At 40.0% G+C, this 25,469-nt stretch overlaps 2 protein-coding genes across 5 annotated transcripts in view; one reads left to right on the top strand and one right to left on the bottom strand.

Annotated features, from left to right (window-relative positions):
* Nucleotides 1-25,469, top strand: part of CTNNA2 (catenin alpha 2) — a 465,672-nt gene that overhangs the window by 316,804 nt on the left and 123,399 nt on the right. The window lies entirely within an intron of this gene.
* LOC149918326 (uncharacterized) lies at nt 20,731-22,440 on the bottom strand. Its single transcript, XM_090139882.1, has one exon. It carries the CDS (start codon nt 21,910-21,912, stop codon nt 20,836-20,838), a length of 1,077 nt encoding a protein of 358 aa, XP_089996008.1. The 5' UTR covers nt 21,913-22,440; the 3' UTR covers nt 20,731-20,835.

Raw genomic sequence — 25,469 nt, 5'->3', positions numbered from 1 at the left:
GTACAGCCACTCTGTTATCATCATCAGCCATATTCAAAAGCAGATATTCATGTATAGCTCTGTAAAGTCACTCAGAAGAGACCTATCTGTAGAACTGCCAATGAAGTGCAAAAATGTCCATTCTCAGGAAAATACATCAGTGGTAAGATGAAGAGCCTCTCTCACCTTTTCATTATTTGTAGAATATGTGTATAAGCCATAGAGTTACAGATTCTCTTAGGTATCAGTGAAAATTGCCTATGAATTTCTGAATGTGATGTCAAAGCATTGGGCAATGTTATTGGTTGTGAATGTCTAGGTATAATGGAAAAAATGAGTTGTTATAAAAGTACTATCATTTTTCATTAGTCATCATATTCTTGAAGATCATTTTAGCATCCTCATCAAGCAAAGGTTTGTGCTACATTCAGGTTACCACCTAGTTGAAACTCTTGTTTCACATGTAAAGTGAATTATTTTACCTTTGTTTTCAATTAACTCTTCCTAATTTATACTTCCAAAAATGTCTTGGGAAGTTTAGGAGGAAGTATTTGTAGAGAACAATGATTAGCATTTCTGATGGTTTTAGTTAGTCATAGTTAATTGGAAATCAGTTAGTTCCACCATCAAAAATGTTAAGCTAGGCACCCCAGAAGGGTTTGTTTCAAGAGCTTCCCAGGCATTTCTGGATGTGCCAGTGAATGAATGCAATTGATTTCCAGTTAGCTTAAGGACAGAGATGTTCATAGCTTATCCATACACATGAATGTATCTGCTTTGTCCTCTTCCACTTTTCTTAGTTCATCTGTAAGGTTTTTTTTTGTTTGTTTTTAATAAACTATGATTCCAACTGCTTTCTTATTTGTTTTTCATGACTGATTTTCACTGAAATAATTCTGTTTTCTTACTTGGATGTAGCTAACCCAAGATGACTGTGGAAACCACTTTGTTTTGGTTGTTTGGTTAGTTATTTTATCGTTAGATTCAGCCATCCTGAGAGAGGTTGAATAATGTTTCAGCTATGAAAACACACAAAGTGGCAGAATAACAGAGTTGTGTAGGAGTATGAAAAATGTCCAGAGTACCCAAGTTAGTTATGGTTTGAAACCGTCTTGTGCCCATGACTTAGATTGATGCTACATTCCGCTCCCCTGGAATGACTTGTGTCACTCAGAAAAAATGACAGGTCTCAGTTGGGAACATAGATATAGCCACACCAACAAGCCAGAAGTCATATGTATTACATGGAGATTGCATCCTGATGCAAAACAGGTCACCATTTTTATCGAGGACATACCTTTGGTGGCAGTAAACACTTCAAACTTTTAAGATGCGGGAAATAGAATGAAGAGGAATTTCTGAAATGAATTATTAAAAGTTAGGATGAACAAGTTAAAAGCTGTTCCTGGCAATCTCCTGGAAGGTCTTTTTACAAATGAATGAACTGCTCTTGGAAAATTTTCCCAGAGCAGAAAATCTGTTCATTTCAGTTGTAGACAAATTTTTGTTCCTAATCCATTTCTTTTGCTTTTTTTTTTCCAAACGTATTTTAATGTACAGTCATAAAAATAACTAATCTTATGCTGGCCTCTGTAGGTACCTTACTAAAACAAATGTAGATTGGTGCTGAAGCTGCTGCTAAAGTAGTATTTTGGAATCCAATAAAGACTTTTAGAATCATAGAATCCTATCACAGAATCATAGAATGGCTTGAGTTGGAAGGGACCTCAACGATCACCTAGTTCTAATACCACCACCTCCAAGGCAGTTTTCTTCCATCACAGAGGGTATCATCCTAACAGACTCCAAAGGAGTCATCGTGAGGAAACTGGGAAACTGTACTTTTGGATCCTGCTGCATGGATGTTCTTAGTTCTGACTTTTGAAATTACTTAAGACCAGAACAATATGAGCTAAATATGGAATCATAGAAATGCTGGATTCACAGAATCACAAAATCACCAAGGTTGGAAAAGACCTACAAGACCATCCAGTCCAACCATCCACCAATCACCAATAGTACTCACTAAACCATATCCCTCAACACAACATCCAAATGTTCCTTGAATGTTTCCTCCAGGGTTGGTGACTCCACCACCTCCCTGGGCAGCCCATTCCAGTGCCTGACCACTCATTCAGAGAAGTAGTATTTCCTAACATCCAGCCTGAATCTCCCCTGGCACAGCTTGAAGCCATCCCCTCTAGTCCTATCACTAGCTACACGAGGATTATAGCAGAGTGCCTAAGAGCAGGCAGTCAGCTCCTTGGCAGACTGTATTATTATCAGTTATTCTCAGTGTGCTTGTTGGTATATCTTGGCAGCTAAAGAAGGTAGTATTTTTATGTTTCCCTCCTTCTGCTCTGATGAGATCCATAATCTGAAGGGAAAACTCAGGCTAAAATTTGTTGAAATTGTGGTTGGTTTTGTGTTACATTTTACTGGGACATTGGAGGGAATCTGAATCATTACGCAGAATTCACAAAGCATTGAACAGGTCGAAAATTCACATTTCACATAGAAGTCATTGTAATTTTTGCAAACTTAAAGAAGACGGTTGGTTGACTACCTGGAATATTTATTGCTTAATTACGTATTATTTGCAACTGATGTAATGTCTAAGAGTAATAATCATGGGTTATGAGTCTCAGAAGGACATATTTAAAGGCATAACAAAAGATGTCACACCTTCTTAAAATAGAGGATAACCTGACCTGTTTTATAAACAACTTAAAAATAATGAGGCAATACCAAGCATATTTGTAAGGTGGAGGTGCAAAATGTGTGTTGTATATGTATTGGTACACACCTAGGCTTGCTCAACAGCTAAACCAATTTGTTGAGAACCAACGGCTAGTTTTTAATGGAGCCTTCCTGCCTCTTGTTCAGTTTCATTTCAACGTGTCTGTCTATACTTAAGGCTGATTACAATGTAATCAGAGCTTTGTGTTGATCCTTTGCTCTCTCTAAATGTATAGAAAGATGCACTTAACTTAATGAGCACACCTGAAGATCCTGAATTTATCTGAGAAGCTATAAAAGGAGTATGTAAACCGTTTAAGGAACAGACATACAATAATAAAGATGTACATTACCTACACTTTACATATGTTTTTAGAGTTGAAATGGTGGATTTCTTGTACTGCTGTTATATTAATTCTTTAATATTCATGTTATGTGAAGAACTTATTGTTCCTTAAGACTCAATTTATGTTTTAAACAAGTGGAAAAACACAATCAGCTCAAAATGACAGGAAATGATCAGCCTGTTTTTCAAGATATAGGATATTTTTCTGTGCTTGGAGACCATTTTTAAAGAACACTTGGCTTACTTCTGCTCTTTTTTTGTAGTGCAAATTAATTATAATTTGACAAGAGAGTGCTTGATTTTTTCTTCAGATTTGGTGTAGTGCCAAGCTTTATTAGTTAGAGCTTCTAAATCAGAATCAAAGGTCAGTATCTGTGAAATGCCTGTGGCTCAAGATGTGTTGTAGATCTTTCCCCATTATTTAGAGATTTTTGTTTTTCAAAAGGTGTTTAATTGGATGCTGTATGTTGCACACATGGCTGTGGAAGAGTAACTGTCTCTCATGATTATATCAGTAATATGGCAAAGAGCAATCCTAATGATGTGACGAATGAATGATGTGAGATCCTTATGTCCTTCTTCAGCATAATCTATAAATGCAGGCTGAGGGTTCACTTCCCACAGCGTGTTGTACCCACCTGTGCAGAATCCCTTTCTCCCTCCATCCATGTAGGTGTTGGGCAGAGATGCTGCTATCAAATCGCCCCAGTATTGTCCTTCATCCACCTGGAACATATTCTGCCATCATCACACACATTGCTCAAGTGGGGCCATTTAGGGAAAGAGCAAGTAGAGAACTATAAGTGGTTAAGGGAGCTGTGGTAGTGTTCTGAATATGTTAGAATTCAGTTGCTGAGCAGTAAGAGGCACTTAAAGGTAGGCAGCTTTCAAAAAAAAAATACCATCCTGAAAGCTATACTATGTGTCCTGATCCTCACTCTGCTACTTCTATTTGCATTCCTTTTTTTTTTTTTTTTTTTTTCCCCTTATTCTATGACCTTACTCTTCCTATATCTAATGTGTTGTTTTTTCTGTTTCCAACTCTCGATCTCAAGGTTTGTCTCTTCCTGTATAACACCTTGCATAGCAGGAGTCTGTTTTTGCTATGTGCTAATGAATGTGACAATAATCAACACAGCATGGTTGTTCAAGGCAATAATAGCTAGATAAGAATAAGTGATTTACAATTGTACCAGAGAAGCAGCCTGTAAAACTGAGGTTTGGTCATGTCTTTCTTCAGCCTGTTTTGTTAGCTGAGCTTGGACCACACACTGACATGAGGTCAGCAGAAGCTCCTTCAAGCTGTTTTCTTGGCCGTGAGGACCATGAAGGCAGTGAGCTTCAGAAGTCTTTGATGATGGAATGGGATAAAGCTTCTGTAAGCCCAGAGGCAGCAAATGAGATTTGGGTGGTATTTACTTCTTTACCTTCCATCCAATTATATAGTATTGATAGCAGCTACAAAAGCAGTTATCACTCCATCGCATAGGGCATACAAAAACAAGCAAACAAACAAACAAAAAACATAAATAAAACAACTCCATGCCTTTGATCGATGCTTCTTTTCCATGGTCCTCAGTCTGGTGGATCGTGGATCCTGCTGGATGCTTCTGCAGCATCACAAAGTAACGGTGACCTTGGGAAACTTCCCTGAAGCACATTCAGCTGAGTCTTTTGAGATATGTTCTTTGACTTTCTGGATTTTCTGGCACCATTGTGTCCATTAAATACTGATTAGATTTCAGAAATCCAAGAGACCAAATAATGCTATCATCTGTTCCCTACTTATCTTAATAATATTGCCAGTAATATTCCAATATATCAATTCCAGGATATTCTAGAGCTAACATGATGCATAAAATATATGGACAGGATGCTTTTTTGTTTCAGAGGCAGAACAGAACCAGTTTATGGATTGGATTTTGCTATATTGCCTAGAGACGATGATAAAAAGTGAATTAGCTGCTTTCAAGGACTGTTAGAAAAATACATCAGTTTTCATAATGTTTGATGAATTGCTTACAGTACTTGTTTTACTTAAAACTGCAATTAAAGATTGCCCTCTAGTCAAAAGAAAAATGTGATAAAAATGTGACTTGAAACCGGGCAGAAAATTTTCTGAAGCCCTTTGGGATTAATTCCAGTAATTATTCAATCTGACGTTTTCGAGAGAAATAACCCTTTCTGTATGAACTCCATTAATCATAATAACATAGTTCACATGTCAGAGACTTCTGTCCTGTCACTTCGTATAAAATGTTTAATAAGAGACTAATAAACATCTTCACTATAGTTGAGAAAATACAGAACTGCTTTCAAAACATCCCAATGCATGTGAATTGGTGTTACGTAGGTTTTGGTCTTGTGAGGTGGGACACGTTGTGCTCGTGTCTACAAAAGTGCTGAATTTCCAGACTGTAGCTGTCATTGACATCATGTCTCCTGCTAATTCTGTGCAATTTCATTCATAACACTTCAAGGACTTGTTTGCTTTCTTGTCTTCTCTGACCTGTTACAGAGACATCTATTTTGTCTACCTGTCCTGCTGTAAACAACTTGTTTTATGAATTTCCGTATATAAATAACAGGGGTATTTTTTTACATGAGTTATATGTAGAAAACTACATCATCTACAAGCAGAAGAGTAAAAACTATTTTTCTTGCATGTGAACTTCCTGCATATTATTGCAACTGCACAGTGACTATTGAGTATCTGTCTCTGATGATAAGCAACTCTAAGAAGATTGGCGTTATGTCTGTCATTGTTTCATCAACTGAGGATATTCTGTGATATTTTCTTGTATGAAGAAGTGGTGATTTCAAATCGTGGCTCTGATTAGATACCCCTATTTGAAGAATTTACCATTCTCTGTGTTTCACATTCTAACATTGTTTTGTGCTTTTGAAGCTGGAAAGTGGAATTATCTGTGCTCTGATGAGAAGCGATAAGTATAATCTTTTGCTGAACGTGGATAAAAGACTTAGGCAAATGAGATTGTTTCAGCACTGCTTCCTCATGCATCTCCTGACTTGTTCAGCAGCTAAAACTGGAGAATAATTCCTTGTCTTTGGAGGTCTCCTTTATTATTTTTTATTTAGGAGCATTACACAATACATCTAAACTGTTACATTGACTAATGCCTTCAGCGCAGAATTTTTACATGTCAGTTGTCATTCTTTGCACACTCCAGTAGATGGCAACTCCAGTCTTCTTGACATTTAATATCCATTCAAACTAGAAATATTTTCTGTGCCCCCCCCCCCCCCCCCCCCGCCACTGCATCTTTTCTATATAAACGGCCAAGAGTTTCAAAGAAATGTGATTCAATTTTACTTTTATTGAAATCACTGCATAGTATCTGAACTCAAATAGTACCAAAAAGAAAAAAAAAAAGAAAAAAAAGAAAAAGTAAAAAAAAGGGGGGTAGGGGTGTGAAAAGAGGCCCATAAGCACCAATTCTCCTGGATCATAAAGCACATACTGATTCCTCCATAACTTTTAAAAATATTTTAGGAGTTTTCATAAAAAGGCTGAGTACCTATTCTATTTTTACTTCTCATGTGAAACAAATGGCAGAAAATACAACACACACTAGCTTGGAGTCTGATGACTAAATCAGACAGCCCATCCTACCCCATCCTTTCTGTCAAAGTATTTACTTTCCCTATACGCACTAAATTCTAGAGTAAACTTTTTAAAAGTTTAAATGATATTTGTTTATGAATACAGCGATGATGAAGACTGTCTTGGATGAGGAGAAGAGCAGGACCGTGGGTTTACAGTTGGAGATGTGGATTTTCTCATTTTCCCCTTTGTGCTTCAGTTCTGTCCCATCAATTTTATTATTAAAACATCCGCAGAGAGGAGGCTGTTTCTCCATTTTCCTCTGCTGACTTTCACAACATACTTGAGTGTAGAATGTGAAGGCGTAAAACAAGGCATCTCTCTGTGAGTGAATGCCAGACGTCAGCAGGCACAAAAGGTTGTGATTGCTCTGCCTGGGATAGAGACTAATGATCATAACAGTCACACAAAGGATCTTTTCTCTAACTCTCTGTATAAAGACTGTAGTTTAATTTTCTAATCGCTTTCACTGTCTACCAAGGTTTTATTTTGCAGTTGGTGCTTAAAAAGGGGCAGAGGGAGGAACAGTTAATAATATTTTAATTATTGTTTTAATGAAATGCAGGTCTAACTTGAAAAGAATGCATGCTGCATTGCAGTTCTGTTGTTGCTGTTGCTTTTGTTTATTTACTTCTTCCATAAAGCATTTCCAGTAATCATGTGAGAAACTTTCCAACTACCACAGTTTGTAGCATCAGTGATGCTATTTGGTAGTAGCTCTTATGATCAGAAACAGATATAAACTTATTGCTTAAAATGAACTGCAAAAAGTTCCAAGGGATAGAAGTGTTTAAGACCAGATTTAGATGTTCACACTTTTATTGGTTTAGTAAAATCCTCAGTTTTCAACCCAGACTTTATTACTCTGTGGACATTTTTACTTCACAGAAACAGTATTAAAATAAATTATGCTCATATAAGACAAGCAGAATATTGGTCCATTTAAGCCTGACTGATTTTTATGTAACAAATTAGCCAGCAAGGTAATTAAATCTCTTTTGGATGTCTGTTTCATCTCTGGAAAGAATCCCAAGAACCTTAGAAAACTGGCTTTTAGGTTATATACAGGTCCTAGGTCTATTGCAGCTAAGTGGCTTGTTTCTCATTATCGCATTTAGTGCTACAGAAACTACTCCACCAGAGTCTTTATTAAAACTTGCTTAAGGCTAGCATTTTCCCTTGGGTCAATAATGACTTTAGAGGAATGGATGTAGAAGCTGGATTTGTTCTAGCTACTGGAATGAATTATGTCTCATCGGGGCCCCCAGGCTAGTATTTCAAATTCGCCACCAGGCACTTCATCAAAAATTCCATTCCAGTATTGCAGAGACCTTGTGCACCTCTTAGTAAAAGCAGAGCATGCAGCTGAAGATCTTCCCCCCGCCCAAACTATACGACAGCACATTTTTCCCCATTCACCTGCACCTATCAGTGAAGGATCCAGTTTAGAAATGTTAGGAAGATTGTTGCCCATGATTTCTGATTAAAGAAGAGAGCACAAAGGAGGAGAAGGATCTGGTTAACTAGCTGCTGCAGCGCTCCTACAGCTAATAGCCTTTAAAATCCAGCAGCTCATTCTGGTGGTATGAGCACAGTATTAATGAGAGGGGTACCATACGCATCTCCCTGCTGCACCGTACAGTTTTCCCACTGCAAGCCCTTGTTCAGAAGTAATCCAGTCAAAGTCTGTGTCCGTATCCTACTCGTATGATCAAGTAGTGCCTCAAGTATGCAGCTTCCTCATGAAGTAAAATCAGCTGTATTTTTTCTCTGGTTTGGAAAATCTGCTCATGCTAACAGGAAGATAAAATATGAACGTAGATAAAGCTTTGGATTTATGATCCCCAAACAAATTGCTAGCTTTCCCATTACAGGCTCGTTCTAAAAAATATATATGATTGCATGAAATTTACAAAATGCAGTCGTATGTGGGCATTTGCTCTCTTTCGGTGTGTTTACAGACAGAAGTATCTGTTGAAGTGCAGTGGTGTTTGATATTAAAAAGATAGATAATGGAGAAGAGGCAGACAGGTGTTTGGCTTTTCCTTCTGCTTGTCAAGGACAAAGACTTTCAGCACGTTACTTGGATGGCTCACAAGCACATTCACATTCACATCTTATTTTTTCTTGCTGACTGGATTTTCCCTAAGTGCTCTGTTCAGACATTTCAAATGCAACATTACCGGGGAGCTGCCATTGAAATCTGAATCAAATGGTGAATGTTACGACAGATATTGCATTTCAAATGCCACAACTGTAGCTATATATTAAATATAAATAATTATTTTCATATATACAGTGAAATTTTCCCTATAACCATTTTCATGGTTTATTTCTAATCTATCAGTTGCAGGAATTGTAGAACATTCTTCTCCCTTTGCTGTCTGGCATATACTGCACTTCTTACTTTTGATCCTAGAGCAGGTTTCCCAGATGTTTCCCTACAGAACATAGATTAGACCATTCTAGCAACTACAGGAGGCAGTAAAATTATATTCGCCTTCTTGCCTTGTCTTTATTTAATCTGCATTAGAATTCTAGAGAATAGCATTTTCACATCATGGCAAGGCTAACTGAATATGGTTTGTCTATAGGTAAGCTTTTCTTGACAGTTTGTAAGGACAAAAAGTTATTTTACCTAGGAGAAACAATCATCATCATATGAAATTTGTAATCCAGTCAGCTCTATCAAAATATAGACTGTGTAGATACAGTAATAATAATACATTTCTCTTAAGTGGGATTTAATTCCTACCTAGGAATTTTCTATCTGAAAATGGAGATTTTTGGTCAAGATCATAGAATACACGTAAGAGACTTCAAATTTTCTGCGATTTTTTTCCCATTTCATTTCTGTTTTAAACACTAGTAGTCTAATAGAACAGTGAAGCTTATTTTAGATGCCCAACTTTGTCATTCTGTTGACATCTTTTAAATTGTATGTTTCATTTTGCTTTTAAAAAGTTATAATTTCCTGATGCTGCTTTAGAATATAGAGGATAACCAGGAATTAAAGTCATTTTTTTTTTTGCTCTTCTAAAGATCCTCAGGAGCTGAAATGGATTCTCACTCCAATTTTGAGATTTGGATTTCTCAAGAACTTTTGAAGGTTTGAGTCTCAGTCCATGACTATTTTGGAGCCTCATCATAGATAATATTTTTCTAGGAGGCTCCTGTCTAACCCAGCCTTGTTGAAAAATATAAAACATATTTATAACCTAACTTGAAAGAAAATTCCATGATTTCTTTTGTGTGAAGCTTTCAGTTGGTCATGCCTGGAAAAGTCATTGCAAAAATAAACTTTCTTAGTTCATGGAAGTACAATGGATTTTAGAATTTGTGCAGTCTACCTTTCTACCCTAAAGCAGATCAGTTTTGTTGTTCCTGACGCATCAACTTATCCTGAATTGAAGATTTCTCAAGGAAATCTATTCTAACATTTTGTTTCTCAAATTTTGGAAGTTTAATCAACTGTATGGGAACTGCTGAATCACGGCCTGAACCTCTGATCAATCACCTGTGGCAAGCAACGAGTCAGCCATGGGAGCACAGCTGAAGGCAATTCCCCTGTGCTGCCGGAAGGGATGGAGCCTGGCTCCACCTCTCCTAGACCCATTTAAGAGCTGACTACCAGTGGGGAAGGATCTCTTTTGGAGGTTCCTCCTCTGGAGTTTTGCAGCAAGACCAGGATGTGGGTAACCATTCTGTCTATTTTCCTAGCCAAATTCTCTGGTATATCTCATAATTACAGTGTGTCCAAGCTTATGGTTTGAAGTGATTTTAAGTTGAGGGAGGGAAGATTTAGGTTGGATATCAGGGGGAGGTTCTTTTCTATGAGAGTGGTAAGATGTTGGAGCAGGCTGCCCAGAGAGGTTGTAGATGCCCCGTTTCTGGAGGTGTTCGAGGCCAGGTTGGGTAGCCTGGTCTAGTATTAAATGTGAAGATTGGTGACTCTGCCTGTGGCAGGGAGGGTTGGAGCTTGGTGATCCTTGAGATCCCTTCCAACCCCAGCCATTCTGTGATTCTATGGTTCTAAGCTTATGCTACTGATGGATTATTATCTTTTGTTTGTTTTTGTTCCAATTGTTTGATTGTTTTTTTGTTTTCTGTAGATTACTGACTGATTGATTACCTTAATATCTGCCTTTGATCTTTTTTGCATCCATTCTAGATAACGCCTATTTTATTGATACAGAATGCCAAAAAGACTGCGGTGCTCAAACTGAGACCTTGCTCATTCTGAACATAGTGTCTCCCTAGCTACAGTTAGGTTTCTACATCTGAAGACAGTGCTTGCCTTTTCCGCAGCTGGGTGACACTGATGATTCATGTTCAGTCCGTGATTCACAAAAGCCCCTGGAACTCTTTCTTTTTGCAGATTTTCTGCATAGCTACTACTCATTCTGTTTTATAGCTGGTTATTCCTGACTGACTGAACATCTTGCACATGACCCTGTTGGATAGCATCTTGCTACTTTTTTCCTTTTGAGGACGTAAGTGCAATTTGTCAGGATCATGTTGAATTTTTATTCTGCCCTCCAGAGTACTTTCAGTGCTTCTCAGCTTGGTGTCACCTCCAAATTTAATAATTGTAGTCCATGTTCTGTCACCTCGGTCATTAATGACAATATGAAACATTGATGGACCCAGAAAAGACCTTTCTTTGTCATTTCTAAGTGCGTCAAAGAATTGCTTTTAGATAGCAAGCTCATCATGTGGCATGGATAATTACATTAGTGAAACTGTATAACAGAAGGAAGTATCCACATTTAACAGTGACAGAAGGAGAAAGACTTACCTACACCAAAACTTCCTTTTTTCTCTCTGTTTTTACATGCTTAGAAGGACACCAGGGTAGAAATAAACTTTGTGATTTAAATAACAAAAACCTTCAAGAACTTACACTAACAGGGGTTTTCCTCCTGTTTTGAGATAGCTCTGTTTCCAGGGATACTTACTCAAGTGCAGTTCTAATATTTGCCATTTGAGTTGTGTAACAGCCTTCCCCATGGAGCTCAATGATGCCAAGTACTCACTTAAATGCACAAATTACTTTGTGCTGAATTATGTATTTCTGGAACTTTCATTTTAGCAAGTAACATTCTAAAAAGTATGTTTTACGTTCTACTATGGAAATAGACACTTATCCTCATTTATAGCTGTAAATACTCCATAAGAAGACATGCTACATTCATATATCATGTCTCTATCAGCTTGACATAACATTTGTATTTATAATTACCTGTTCTGCATGTAAAAAATCATGTAGCTGGACAGCTGTTTCTCTGAGGAATCTCAAAAGCATTAATTATTTCAGTGAAGTCCTGAATATGATATATCCTTTAAGCTGGATCTTTATTTGCCTGCCTCAAACTGTTACACCATGTTGTACCAGTTGTTCAGTGGCCACACCAGTTATTCTGTGCAGAATGAATTTGACTAGGACACTTTTATGGCTTTGGTTTTCTTTGTTGAAGTGAAGCGATGTTATTTATTCAATAATATTATTTCCCCAGCAATATAAAAAGAGAGTGCTGGCTTGGTTTGTTAGGATGGTTATTTACAAGCCCAGGCTTGCAGTATAAATGGCAAACTAATACAATTTTTGTTATCTTAACAGTATTTCCAAGGAACTTTGGCTCATGTGGAATAATGTATCATATTATTACTTTCAATTTATTTGACACCTATCCAATATGCTAGGCACTTTCTAAAGTACTAAGCTTACAGTACAATGATATTTCTGAAATTCCGCTATTTTTTCTTTGCTACTTATCTTCAGTATATCTATGTGAAATATTCCTGCATGTAAACAGATAGAGGAGGTATAAAAAGACTAATCTGACAAACACGACTGCTGAGGCAGAGAACTGGGGCTTCAGGTATCAGGAGGTAGAACCCCAACCATGCAAACCTTTTTTCTCTCTAGCTTGTTGGATAAAACACATCGTTCTCAGCTCGTCCTCACATAGTGATTTTGTTTTCATGTCTAGAAGACTGTAGTACCTTAAGGAAGCTATTAAGCAAAACAGCTTGCCCATACCTGACTTTCTGTTCTGTCCTTCAGTTGTTGCTGTTCTTTGTCTTCTAGTTTTCTTTCTTCAGATCACGTTTTGTTTCACTGTGAGCTGAATCCTGGAAGAAGTTTGCTGTCACCCATGTTTCTCCTCCTATCACAACATGGAGGATCCCTTCAGCTCCCAGACCAGATCAGTCCCACTGGCTTCCAGCCATCGGCTTTCACTACAGGGTCTGCCAAGGGCTGGCAGCAGGTGGAATCAGAAATATTCTGCTCCATCCTTTCAAATCAGAGGCTTAAAATCTCCAGAGAAGTATTCTGCTGAATCATGCTTAGCTTTTAAATGCTCTGTATAAAGTAAAATGACCACTGGTGCTGCCTCAATTCCCATCTCTCTTATTAAATGCATAAGGGATTTTTTTTTTCCTTTGTGGTAAAACCTATCAGCTCTATTACTAGTTATGACTTTCTTCTCATTTAATCTTATTGCTCCTCATTCCTGTAGGACACAAGCCAATACTACTACTTCCATTTTGGGGACTGCAGTAGGAGATAGCCACATCTCTATTGAAGCAGTGTTTTTCCTATTCTCCAGCATCACTTGTGCAGAAACTTGTAGGAGCTCTCAATAGCCATCCCATCCCCTTTGGGGTCTTCATATCCATTGAATCAAATACTGCAGAGCATGTGCATTCTGTATCATGTGTCCTGCTTGACTAGGGAAGGGAAGTGTGGGCCATACAGACCATTCCTGCATGTAGTTGAATATTTTTAGATGCGTTGTCTTCCTGTATTCACAATTGAAGTGGATTCAGGTATTTACTGACATGACTTACAGATGAAGGAGAAATTCTCAGCATCATCTTCAGTTTCTTTGGACTTATCTCTGCCACAAGCATGGGGAAAGCTTTCCTGAGAACCGTTTTTCCCCTACAGCTTCTAAAAAGACCCCTATCCTCTTCAGGTGAATGTATGTTTTGAGCATCAACTTCCACCTTACGTGTCAAATGCCACTTTTCAGTACTCTCTCCAAGCTCCCTTTCCCATGTCCTGTATTTTTGTTCTTAAAACAAGCAACAGAGATCTTCCTCTTCTTCCCAAGCCAAGATGAAATCTCAGAGCTGAAACTTGACAAAACACCTGTAAATTAGGAGTTCTAAGGCAGCCACTACTGACAATTCTTGCAGCCCTTCCACCTCTCTTGCAGATCTCAGATGTTTGTGTGTGTCCAGAATAAACCTGAGCTGGTCAAAGCTCTTTGGCTGTTTGTGAGAAACTGAATTAGTGCATGGTTTATGCATTGAGAGTGAAAAATTACAGTTGGCTGTGAAAGGCAGAAAAGTAGGGACTGACAATTTGCGAGGTCAAGATTGTGAGTAATGAGAAAAAGAGAGAAAATAGAGGCAGAATTGACTCAGAAGGATTTAGAACAGAAAGGTACTGATATGGAAAAAAATAATGTTAGACAAAGGGAAGAAAAACCATAAATTTACAAGTAATGATATTATGATAAAGTTGCAGGAACTTGATGGGACTGGTAGGCAAGTTTACTTTTGGAGATAAAGGTTGTATGAATACACATCTTGAGGTCCAGTGTTTGTAACCTAGGGGAAGAAATGCAGCAAATATGCCTGGTGAACAAATTATTCTGGTACCCTAATTTGCTGCCACCTTGCAATGATGCCTAATAATTTTGGAATAGCTGAGAATGTAATTAATGTGAATCATAGAATCATAGAATGGCCTGGGTTGAAAAGGACCACAATGATCATCTAGTTTCAACCCCCTGCTATGTGAAGGGTCACCAACCACCAAACCAGGCTGCCCGGAGCCGCATCCAGCCTGGCCTTGAATGCCTCCAGGGATGGGGCATCCACAACCTCTTTGGGCAATCTGTTCCAGTGAAAATCTGTGAACATAAATATACTCAGTAGCTTTTGAGTTTAAAAAAAAAAAAAAAAAAAAGGGGGGTGGAGGGGAAGAGAGAGTAATAGTGAGGAAGTCAAATAATGGAAATATAAACTGGCATTCAAATTAAAACCTTGCTTCTGTTTGCGAATGTGGCAGTGCTTAATGTGGTTTTGATCAGTACAATATGCTGTCCTTATATTGACATAGAAATGAAATTTGTTCACTGAGTAGTCTGTATCAGGCTGCCGTGGGTGGGAGGGGATGTCCCTTCATAACAAGTGCTTGATTTAAGTGGGACAAATGAGTTAAATGTGGGTCCGTGTCTGCAGATACATAAAGCTGAACTAAATGTCCACATCTGCTCCTAGCGGAAAGGACTCAGAGTTGATGCAGTGCTTCTCAATGAGGCCCCATGTACCATGCAAGCAAAAGAGGTCAAATATTGTTCCAAAGAAACTGCTCTAAATAGTGTAATCTATAGGGGGAATAAGGCAGATACAGATTTTTTTTTTTTTTATCCCTCCAGACATTTACCCTACATTTCTGCTTTGAACAGATGTCTCTTGAAACAGTGTGGGAAATTTCCAGGAAAGTCCATACGCTTGGATTTTATCTTTCTCATGGATGAGAACCATTCCAGAGATGACTGGTGATATTATTTGTGTCTTTTGCAACATTTTGTGTCATTATTTTTTTATTTCATGCACAAATGTTAATAGTGCTCACGTTAATTATCTGAATCTTGGGGAAATATATATATATATATAGGGTTTCAGTTTATAAAGTAATGTTTTCCAAGCTTGTAAAATTTTTTGTACTGTTCCCAGATTAAACTGATCTTCGTATCTATCTGTGAAGGTAGTCATAATAGTCATTGAACAATATTGAAGCCTGCCATTCAAAATAAGTCTTTGTCTTTACTCTGTATGGCAGTAGAGACTGAAGGCTGAATGGTCAACTAGTCCAAAAAGTCAGGCATCACTAAAGTAAAGAACTGAAAACAGCAAGGCAGAGGATGGGTTTTAAGTGAGATATCTTGAGGGGCTGCATTTCTAATAGAGTGCCTCAAGAACTCAAAGCTCCTCAGGTATTTATTGCAATTCCACGAACTGTTCCATGGATGAAAGAAAAATGTGTCAGATGAGCAAGCAGGTGTAAGAAAGCATCCTGAACCGTGATAGCATCTCAGACTGAAGCAGCACAAACACTTTTACATTTGTGTGAAAATGAAGAAAATACTTAAGCACCTAGACGTAATGTTCTGCATCAGATTGAGTGTGCAGAAGACAGAGCCCAGCTTGTTTAGTTCTTATATAGAAAGAAGGAAATGAGCTTATCGAAAGGACCATGAAGATAATTTTGATTCTGTTGTAAGGAAAATTACTCATAGCTGTATCTACGTGGTCAATTTGAGACTATAGGGAAAGAAAAGCAAACAATAAACAAAATACTTTCTAACGAACAAATTTGATCGTAGTATTAATGTGGGCAAGGAAAAGCTGAAAGGCTGTACGAATCTAGGGTCTGGGGGGAAGAATGACAAAAGCATCAAGCTATTGTGACTGTAACTAGCCTGTATAAGATTACTGTTATTAATAATCTGACTTTAGTATGTCCTTTCCACTCATCATAAGGCACTATTTAATGAAACTCTGGGCTCTTTGGGATGGACGCTGCCTGGCTCTTGTTCAAGCCAAGGAGACTGACCTTGATGGAGGGGATTGAGTTTTATTCTGGAGGTGTGTCTATGTGCTTATACATATGGATAAGCATTTGCATATGTTTGTGTAACATAAAATAAATGTTACATAGCATTTGCAGACTTCAGCAAAGTGATTTAGAGGGAGTAGGTGGTTACTGCCCTAAAACACAGAAAAGGTTTGATGATATGAGAGAGTAGGAGAGGTTAATTAAGATTGCAATTTTTTAAAATGTTTTGTAGCTGCTGTAGCTAACTCTTCTTTTTCTGTATCACCAAGTTTTCTCTGAGTTCTCATGTATTTGTTTCCTGCAAAAATGGTCTGAGTTTTGTTTTAATAAATGAAACTTCTAGCCGATGGGCATACATAGAAATATTTGAAATGCAGTCCCATAAAACCAACAGACAAATAAGCAGAACACAAAACAACAATATTAGTTTTTAAGAAGCTTGTGCAATTTAAGGAGCATTCCCTTGCTTTCATATTCTGCATGACTTTAAATTCTTGAGACTTCCATTATAATGTTTAGGGATTTTACCTCTATCATGTTCAGTACAGTATGCTAATGCTGTCTGCAGGGAATATAAATATGGGAGTCATTCCACAAGGTTGCTTGGAAAAGAAATTTAAAATGATATATTAAAGATTGAAAGTTGCGGCAAATTTCCTGCTGAATTTATATGATGTATTCTAGCAGTCAGTAGGGGAGTTTGTAGCCCTTCCCTTGGCTTGCTAATTCAACACAGGTCCTACAACTGCATCAAATGGTGAACATTTAATAGATAGGCTTTTACGGCTGTAGAGCATTTAACATGGTAAACTCTTCAAAGTATCCTTTAGCTGTGAGATTGCTGTCTGATGCCGTAGTAATTGACATTTAAAAATACTTGGGTAGATGAATGTTTAGGCTATAGGCTGTTTAAAATAAATATTTGCAGATCATATTTACAAAACAGACTCTTTCACCCTCTGTTTATGAAGCAGTAAACAGATCTGTTCATTTTCAGTGCATTCCTTAACAAAAATGATTCTGATATTGCAGTTCTCAATTAGAGGCAATGCATTATTTCCAAAAGTAATAATTTTTACAGTGCGTATCCGCACAAGAAATCACCAAGTGATTCTTCTTTTGATTTCCAATATAGGTGAACGTGGGCCTCTCGTTTTTGTGGTGAGAGGTTATCTGTTCCCAAATTCTCTTAGCAGTTTTCTGAATTACCCAGATAATCCTACCACTGCTGATTCCCTTTTCCAAGCAGACACAACTGGACTCTCACAGCTACTACACAAATACACCTTAGAGCACGTGGAAAAGCATAGAAGAAACTTGAAACATTTTCAGAATTTTAAATCGAGATTAGTGGATTAATTTTTGATTTCATTATACAGCAAGCAGAAATGTATTGAAAATACTGAATAAAAAATACACACTAAAATCCCATCCAACTTTGAAATTCCTAAAATATTCACAAAAAAAAACCCTCTAAATTTCTGCTTTTGTTTTGTGTCGTCATAGCCATAAAACTCATGTAGTATATAGCAGCACAAATGGCAATTGGGATATCTGTGTTATTTCACAGAATCACAGAATCACTAAGGTTGGAAAAGACCTATAAGATCATCCAGTCCAACCATCCACCTGTCACCAATGGTTCTCATTAAACCATATCCCTCAACACAACATCCAAACGTTCTTTGAACACCTCCAGGGTCGGTGACTCCACCACCTCCCTGGGCAGCCCATTCCAGTGCCTGACCACCCTTTCAGAGAAGTAGTATTTCCTAATATCCAGCCTGAATCTTCCCTGGCGAAGCTTGAAACCATTCCCTCTAGTCCTATCACCAGTTACACGAGAGAAGAGGCCGACCCCCAGCTCGTTACAACCTCCCTTCAGGTAGTTATAGAGAGCAATAAGGTCTCCCCTGAGCCTCCTCTTCTCCAGACTGAACAATCCCAGCTCCCTCAGCCGCTCCTCATAAGGCCTGTGCTCCAGACCCCTCACCAGCTTTGTTGCCCTTCTTTGAACACGCTCCAGGGCCTCAATGTCTTTCTTGCAGTGAGGGGCCCAGAACTGGACACAATACTCAAGGTGCGGCCTCACCAGAGCTGAGTACAGGGGAACAATTACTTCCCTACTCCTGCTGGTCACACTGCTTCTGATACAAGCCAGAATGCCATTGGCCTTCTTGGCCACCCGGGCACACTGCTGGCTCATGTTTAGCCGAGCGTCAACCAACACCCCCAGGTCCATTTCCTCTACACAGTCTTCAAGCCATTCCACCCCAAGCCTGTAGCGTTGCTTGGGGTTGCTGTGGCCAAAGTGTAGAACCCGGCATTTGGTCTTATTAAACCTCATCCCATTGGCTTCAGCCCAGCTCTCCAGCCTGTCCAGATCTCTCTGTAGGGCCTCGCTACCCCCAGGCAGATCGACACTTCCAGCCAACTTGGTGTCATCTGCAAACTTACTGAGGGTGCACTCAATGCCCTCATCCAGGTCATCAATAAAAATATTGAAAAGGACAGGCCCCAGCACCGACCCCTGGGGAACACCACTCGTGACCGGTCGCCAGCTGGATTTAGCTCCATTGACCACCACTCTCTGGGCTCGACCCTCCAGCCAGTTCCTTACCCAGCCAAGAGTGTACCTGTCCAAGCCATGGGCTGCCAGCTTCTGCAGGAGAATACTGTGGGAGACAGTGTCAAAGGCCTTGCTGAAGTCTAGGTAGACTACATCAACAGCCTTTCCCTCATCCACCAGGCGGGTCACTAGATCATAGAAGGAGATCAGGTTGGTCAAGCAGGACCTACCCTTCGTGAACCCATGCTGGCTAGACCTGATGCTCCAGTTGTCCCGCACTTGCCGCGTGATCTCCCTCAAGACAATCTGCTCCATAACCTTCCCTGGCACCGAGGTCAGGCTAACAGGCCTGTAGTTCCCCGGGTCCTCCTTACAGCCCTTCTTGTAGATGGGAGTCACATTGGCAAGCCTCCAGTCTTCTGGTACCTCACCAGTCAACAAGGAGCGCTGATAGATGATGGAAAGCGGCTCGGCTATCACCTCCGCCAGTTCCCTCAGCACTCTCGGGTGAATCTCATCCGGCCCCATGGACTTGTGACAGTCCAGTTGGAGTAGAAGGTCTCTGACCGTTTCCTTCTGAATCATGGGTGGTTTAGTCTGGTCTCCAGCCGAGACCACCTGGTCGAAAAGTGGAATATCCTGAGGATAACTGGTCTGACCTTTAAAGACAGACGTAAAGAAGGCATTCAGGACCTCTGCCTTTTCTTTATCCTCAGTAGTCACATTCCCGGCTTCATCCAGTAAAGAATGGAGATTCTCCTTAGTCCTCCTCTTACTGTTGATATATTTGTAAAAGGATTTCTTGTTTCTTTTTATTCCAGTGGCCAGGTCGAGCTCGAGCTGGGCTTTCGCCTTTCTGATTTTCTCCCTGCATATCTTAACAACTTCTCTGTATTCTTTCTGAGTTGCCCGTCCCTTCTTCCACAGGAGGTAGATTCTCTTTTTCTCCCGGAGCTTCAAGAATAGTTGCTTATTCATCCACGCCGGTCTCCTTCCCCGCCGGCTCATTTTGCAGCTCAGGGGGACAGCCCGCTCCTGCGCCTGTAAGACTACCTTCTTGAAGAGCAACCAGTTGTCTTGGACCCCTTTACCCTCTAAGACTGAATCCCAGGGGACTCCCCCTACTAGTCTTCTAAACAGTTCAAAGTCCGCCCTCCGGAAGTCCAAGGTAACAGTTTTGCTGTTCTTCCTCCTGGCTCCACCAAGAATTGAGAACTCTACCATCTCATGGTCACTCTGTCCAAGACAGCCCCCAACCTCCACATCTTCCACCAGACCTTCTCTGTTTGTGAACAGCAGGTCTAGCGGGGCAGCTCCTCTCGTAGGCTCTCTCACCAGCTGCATCAGAAAGTTATCCTCTATACACTCCAGAAACCTCCTAGACTGCTTCTTCTGCGCTGCGTTGAATTCCCAGCATATGTCAGGGAAGTTGAAGTCCCCCATGAGGACAAGGGCTGGCGACCTCGCAGCTTCTGCCAGCTGCTCATAGAACACCTCATCTGTCTCCTCATCCTGGTTCGGCGGTCTATAGCAGACACCCACCAATACATCTGCCTTGTCAGCCCTTCCCCTGATCTTTACCCATAGGGATTCAACCTTATCATCCCCAGCCACAAGCTCAGTAACATCAAAACACTCCCTAACATACAGAGCCACACCACCACCCCTTCTTTCTTGCCTATCCTTCCTGAAGAGCTTGTAGCCATCCATTGCAGCACTCCAGTCATGGGAGCAGTCCCACCATGTTTCCGTAATGGTGACTAGGTCATAGTTTGCCTGCCGCACCATGGCTTCCAACTCTTCTTGTTTGTTGCCCATGCTGCGTGCATTGGTGTAGATGCACTTCAGCCGAGCCCCTCGCCTCATCCCTAATCCCATTGCCGCTCCCCCAGGCTCATCTCTAGCAGGCCTGGTTTTATCCCCTACCCCCTTCATATCTAGTTTAAAGCCCTCTCTACAAGTCCTGCCAGCTCTTGGGCAAGGATCCGTTTCCCCCTTCGAGACAGGTGAGACCCATCAGCAGACCCCAGGCCAGGAGCCGAGTAGACCGCCCCATGATCAAAGAACCCAAAATTCTTACTTTTGCACCATCCTTTCAGCCATGTGTTTATAAGGTGTGTTCTTCTGGTCGTCTCAGCGTCCTTCCCTGCCACTGTAGGAATACAGGCAAATACTACCTGTACGCCTGTTCCTTCAACTAACCTCCCCAGTCTCCTGAAGTCATTTTTCATAGTTCTCAGGCTTCCGTCAGTGACCTCATCACTGCCAGCCTGGACTATCAATAAGGGATAATAATCGGAGTTGCGAATCAAACTAGGAAGTTTCCTGGAAATATCCCTGACTCGGGCCCCAGGGAGGCAGCACACTTCCCTGCGGGTGGGGGCAGGCCGACATATTGGGCCTTCTGTTCCTTCTAGAAGGGAGTCTCCTATGACTATTACCCTCCTTTCTTTTCTGGAGGAGGCAGTTATTAAGCGTGGAGCTGGATGCCTCCTCTTGGGAACACTTGGAGGCAGTTCTCCCACTTCACCCTCAACCACCGCACCCTCCAGTTTCAGGGCTTCAAACCTATTACATAGAGGCACCTGGGGAACCGAGGTAGGTCGGGATGGGGGTCGCCCGCATCGCCGAGCTGGGACCTGATGCCATTCCTCCTCTGCCCTCAAATTAGCTCTCTCATTTCGATCGTGGCAAGGGAGAGGGTCCACTGCTGTTTGGGGGGTGCAATCTCTCTGTCTTTCACGCAGAGAGTCACACCACCAGTCTATCTCCCGCTCGCACTCTCTGATGGCTCTTAATCTCCCTACCTCCTCCCTAAGCTCCACCACCAGGCTGAGAAGCTCGTCCACCTGCTCGCACCTTGCACAAGTGGCATCCTTCCCATTCTCCCCTGGCAGCAGCAGGCTCAGGCACTCCCTACAGCCAGAGACCTGAACTGCTACATTTCTTGGCAGGCCCTCTGTCTGGGTCGCCACAGTCCTCTTGGGGGAAGCCCGCCGCCTGGTAGAGACCATGTTTGAACCTGCGGTCTCGAGGTCTGTCAGTAGGAGAGCTGATCACCTGAACAAAGACAAGGACAAGGCACTGATGTGTCCTGCCACAAGTCACAACTCCCACACCAGCTACTGCAGTAATGTATGAGCAGTGTGGGCTGCGTTCACACTCTGACCACCCTCTCCGGTGTCAAAGGCGGGTAACACCTCGTTCTCACCTGGAGCGATATGTGGGCAGGAGCCGGCTCCTGCCCTCCCAAGAGCTGCTTTTAAATTCCCAATGAGCAGTCAAGGTCAGGTACAAGAGATAAGGGCCAGCTGTTTAAATTATACCGCGATTTGGGCCAGCTCCACCCCTGCTGCCTCAGCAGCCCGCCCACAAGCTGCCAGCTCCCGGCGCCGACCACGTGCTTTTTGCTGCCTTCAAAACCAGCCCTAAAAAGAGCTTTTTCGTCGGCTTCTTTGCTATAGATCCCTTCCCCAGCGCAGTCTTACCTGCTCTGAAGCTGGTCTCCTCAGCAATGACCGTTTCACACAGTAGGAAGCTGTTTAAATTATTTCTAATTTCAATTTCTAGTAATGCTGTTTTTATTTTTCGTTTAATTTATGTTAACTAATATTTGTGCTGTGTAAGATGGCTTGTAATCTCCTTTAATGGCTGCTGAAGTGTGCCTTTCTACTGACCATCCTAAACATACTGACAGACACCAAGATTAGCAGTGACCACGGTTTCTAGTCCAAGAAACTGAAAACTAGTCTACATTCATGACTATGTTATACAATAGACTGATATAGATCCAATTGGATTGAGGTTTGCTTCCTAAGGAAACAATCATGGTCATACTTTATGTGATAGATTCAAGGTTTGCAGAAGTGACCCATTTTAATAACACTTTTCTTGTAAGAAAAAAATATCAGAAGTGATAGCAAAACTAGTTAACTCATTAGAACTTAAAAGTCAATTTAAGTCACAAGCTGTGAGGATCCCAAACCAAAATCTTCTGTGATATTCTGTATTCGGAAGAAAATATTTTCCACCTCATATTTCATTGTGCTGCAGAATTTCTTTCCGTAAAACAGTTTTTACTTGGTTGTGAATTTATTTCTTTAAACTTTTGTGTACTTTCCTGATCTTTTCAGCACCACTACAGCTCTGCCCTCTCCCCATCAGTCCTGAGGAATTTCTTTCTATCCTAAAGTACAAACAAAGCTGCCTGAAGGTGCTAATTGGACATGTGTAAGACACTCTATATTGCTTTGTAAACCTCACATTCCTGCCAACTTAAACAATGTCATTTTGCTTAGAGAAACATTCTAATATTTCAGAAGAAGTTGTTCTGCTCTGCCTTACTCACAGTCTTGAAGTCTATATAAATTGTGGGTTTAGCTTATAGGAAACTAAATGTATCAAAATAGTGAGTTTTTAGACTATGATATTAATTTCTATGTTAATTTTGCAAACAACATTTTAGCTATATGAGCAGCTGAGCAACAAATGCAGCTCATCTACATTAGGAAAATTATCATGAAAAAGTTAGGATTTGATCACATGATTGAGGGTTATACAATAACATGTGGATAAATAAGGGGAAATACTAGCTGAGCAGACAGCTGTAATACTAATATTTTATTTTCTAGTGTGTGCTTCAGCACTTTCAACAATCTGTTAGCATACAAATAGAGGAGACAGAAAAATAAGATGCTTAAAATAATTCCTAATACTGGTCATTGCCCTTCTTAGCTCTGGAAATATTAACCATATCAGTCAAAAAATCATGGTGTTTTTTTTTATTTTGGTTGTATAGAGGTAAAATATAGTAGAATGCTAAAAGCACGCACAAAGGCATAAATATATGCTATTCAGCTTTCTTTTTCCTTGATACAATTTGAAGTTGTTTGGTATATTGGAAATAGCCTTCTGAGTCAACATGTCGTTCTTCTGTATGTTGTTACAATTTGTTTCTTATATGAAAGAGTTGGCTTTTGGAGAGCAGAATGATATTAGATGTAGAAAATTTTACTAGGAGAGACTGTTTGTCATAGTAAGCTTATCTGATTTTCATCAGGCAAAGTGAATGCTGGCATAGGCAGTCAGTCTCTGAGCCTCACTTCTTTAAAAGAAAATAAATAAAAGCACTGAATCTCAATATTCCTACACTTCAGCTAAATTAATTGATAGACATTCTGATGTTGATTTAAGAAGTTATCTACAAAATGAAATTTCATCCTTGAGGATGCTATTACTTGTTTTTATGTTCATAAAATCATGCTTGTAAGTCAAATTTAAAAATAATATATATTTTTTTAAAGAAGCCAAAAGAGAAGCCCATGAAATACTAATTTGGAAAAGACAGTTCCTTTTCTTTGTTACATGTGATGCCAGTAAAGCAGGCTCATGTTTATAAATGTATCACATGATTGTGATGGACTTGAGTTGTCCACTACCCATCTTGTCCGTGCTGATCAGGGCTATAACTGCAAGTTATAGTTTCTCTACTTTATGGGGAAGTTTCCAAAATCACTTGGCATTGGCCATTGTTTGACTCAAAATACAGATTAACCTCACATTAAAATACTGTGGTTGGGAGTATGGCAGCATCGATGTCCTGTATGGAAATTATTGTGTTGGATTCACTCCCCTGTAACGTCTCCTGATCTTGGAGAACAAGCTATTAATATATAGATATTTCAGCAGAGAACAGCTCACATGATATATATAGAGGCTTGTTCTGCATCATTACAAAGTGCTTTGCAACACTGACTTGTTAAGTACTTTCCTGAAGCCAACCCTAGTCATCCCATCAGCGCTATGCGAAATACTTCTGAAGGTCAAACCTCAAAACTTGTTTCAGGACTGAGGCAAAAATGAGTCTACACTTTGTAGATACACTTTTGCTCTTTCTCATGAGCAGCTCACTAAATGGCTGTGTGTGTTCAGGATTCATGCCCTCACTAAGTATTATTCTAAAATCTGTATGATATTTAATGTAAGATATCAAAAAATACAATAATTATAAATTATACATTTATATCCTAAAATATAAATATCTTAAAATATTTTAAATAACCATTTCTGATCATTTGGAATGAATGTCGTCTTCACCTGAACAAAATAAAAATCCTCTTACCTGGAGGAGTTTATGGCCAGGCTGGATGTGACTTTGGGCAGCCTGGTCTGCTGGTTGGTGACCCTGCACATAGCAGGGTTGAAACTAGATGATCACTGTGTTCCTTTTCAACCTAGGCCATTCTATGATTCCGTGTTGTAGAAAGAAAGAATCAATGATAGATACTTTCTGCAATTTGTGCTTGTCAGGTGTTAAACCCTGACCAGTGCCCTCTTAATCATTACCTCTTGGTTTTGATCTGGGACTGAATTTCACTTCTATGATGTACAAATATTGTAATGTAAATGTAGTTATTTCCTTAAATGCAGTATTCTAGCCACCTCATATGCAGAATCCATTGCAACCGATTTGTCACCTTTTGTCTCAGATTAAGTGTTTTTGATTCCTTTGCAGTTGTCGTTTCTCTACTCCTCAATATCTGCATCTTTTCATAACAGTTGTCCTAAAAAA

Source organism: Phasianus colchicus, chromosome 4 (genome assembly GCF_987193195.1).
Source record: "Phasianus colchicus chromosome 4, bPhaCol1.hap1.1, whole genome shotgun sequence".
NCBI lineage: Eukaryota > Metazoa > Chordata > Aves > Galliformes > Phasianidae > Phasianus > Phasianus colchicus.
This window is presented reverse-complemented; position numbering and strand designations above follow the sequence as displayed.

What these genes read in the sequence shown, in the direction of transcription:
- LOC149918326 (XM_090139882.1), bottom strand. Translation starts at nt 21,912, where the DNA reads ATGGTCTCTACCAGGCGGCGGGCTTCCCCCAAGAGGACTGTGGCGACC.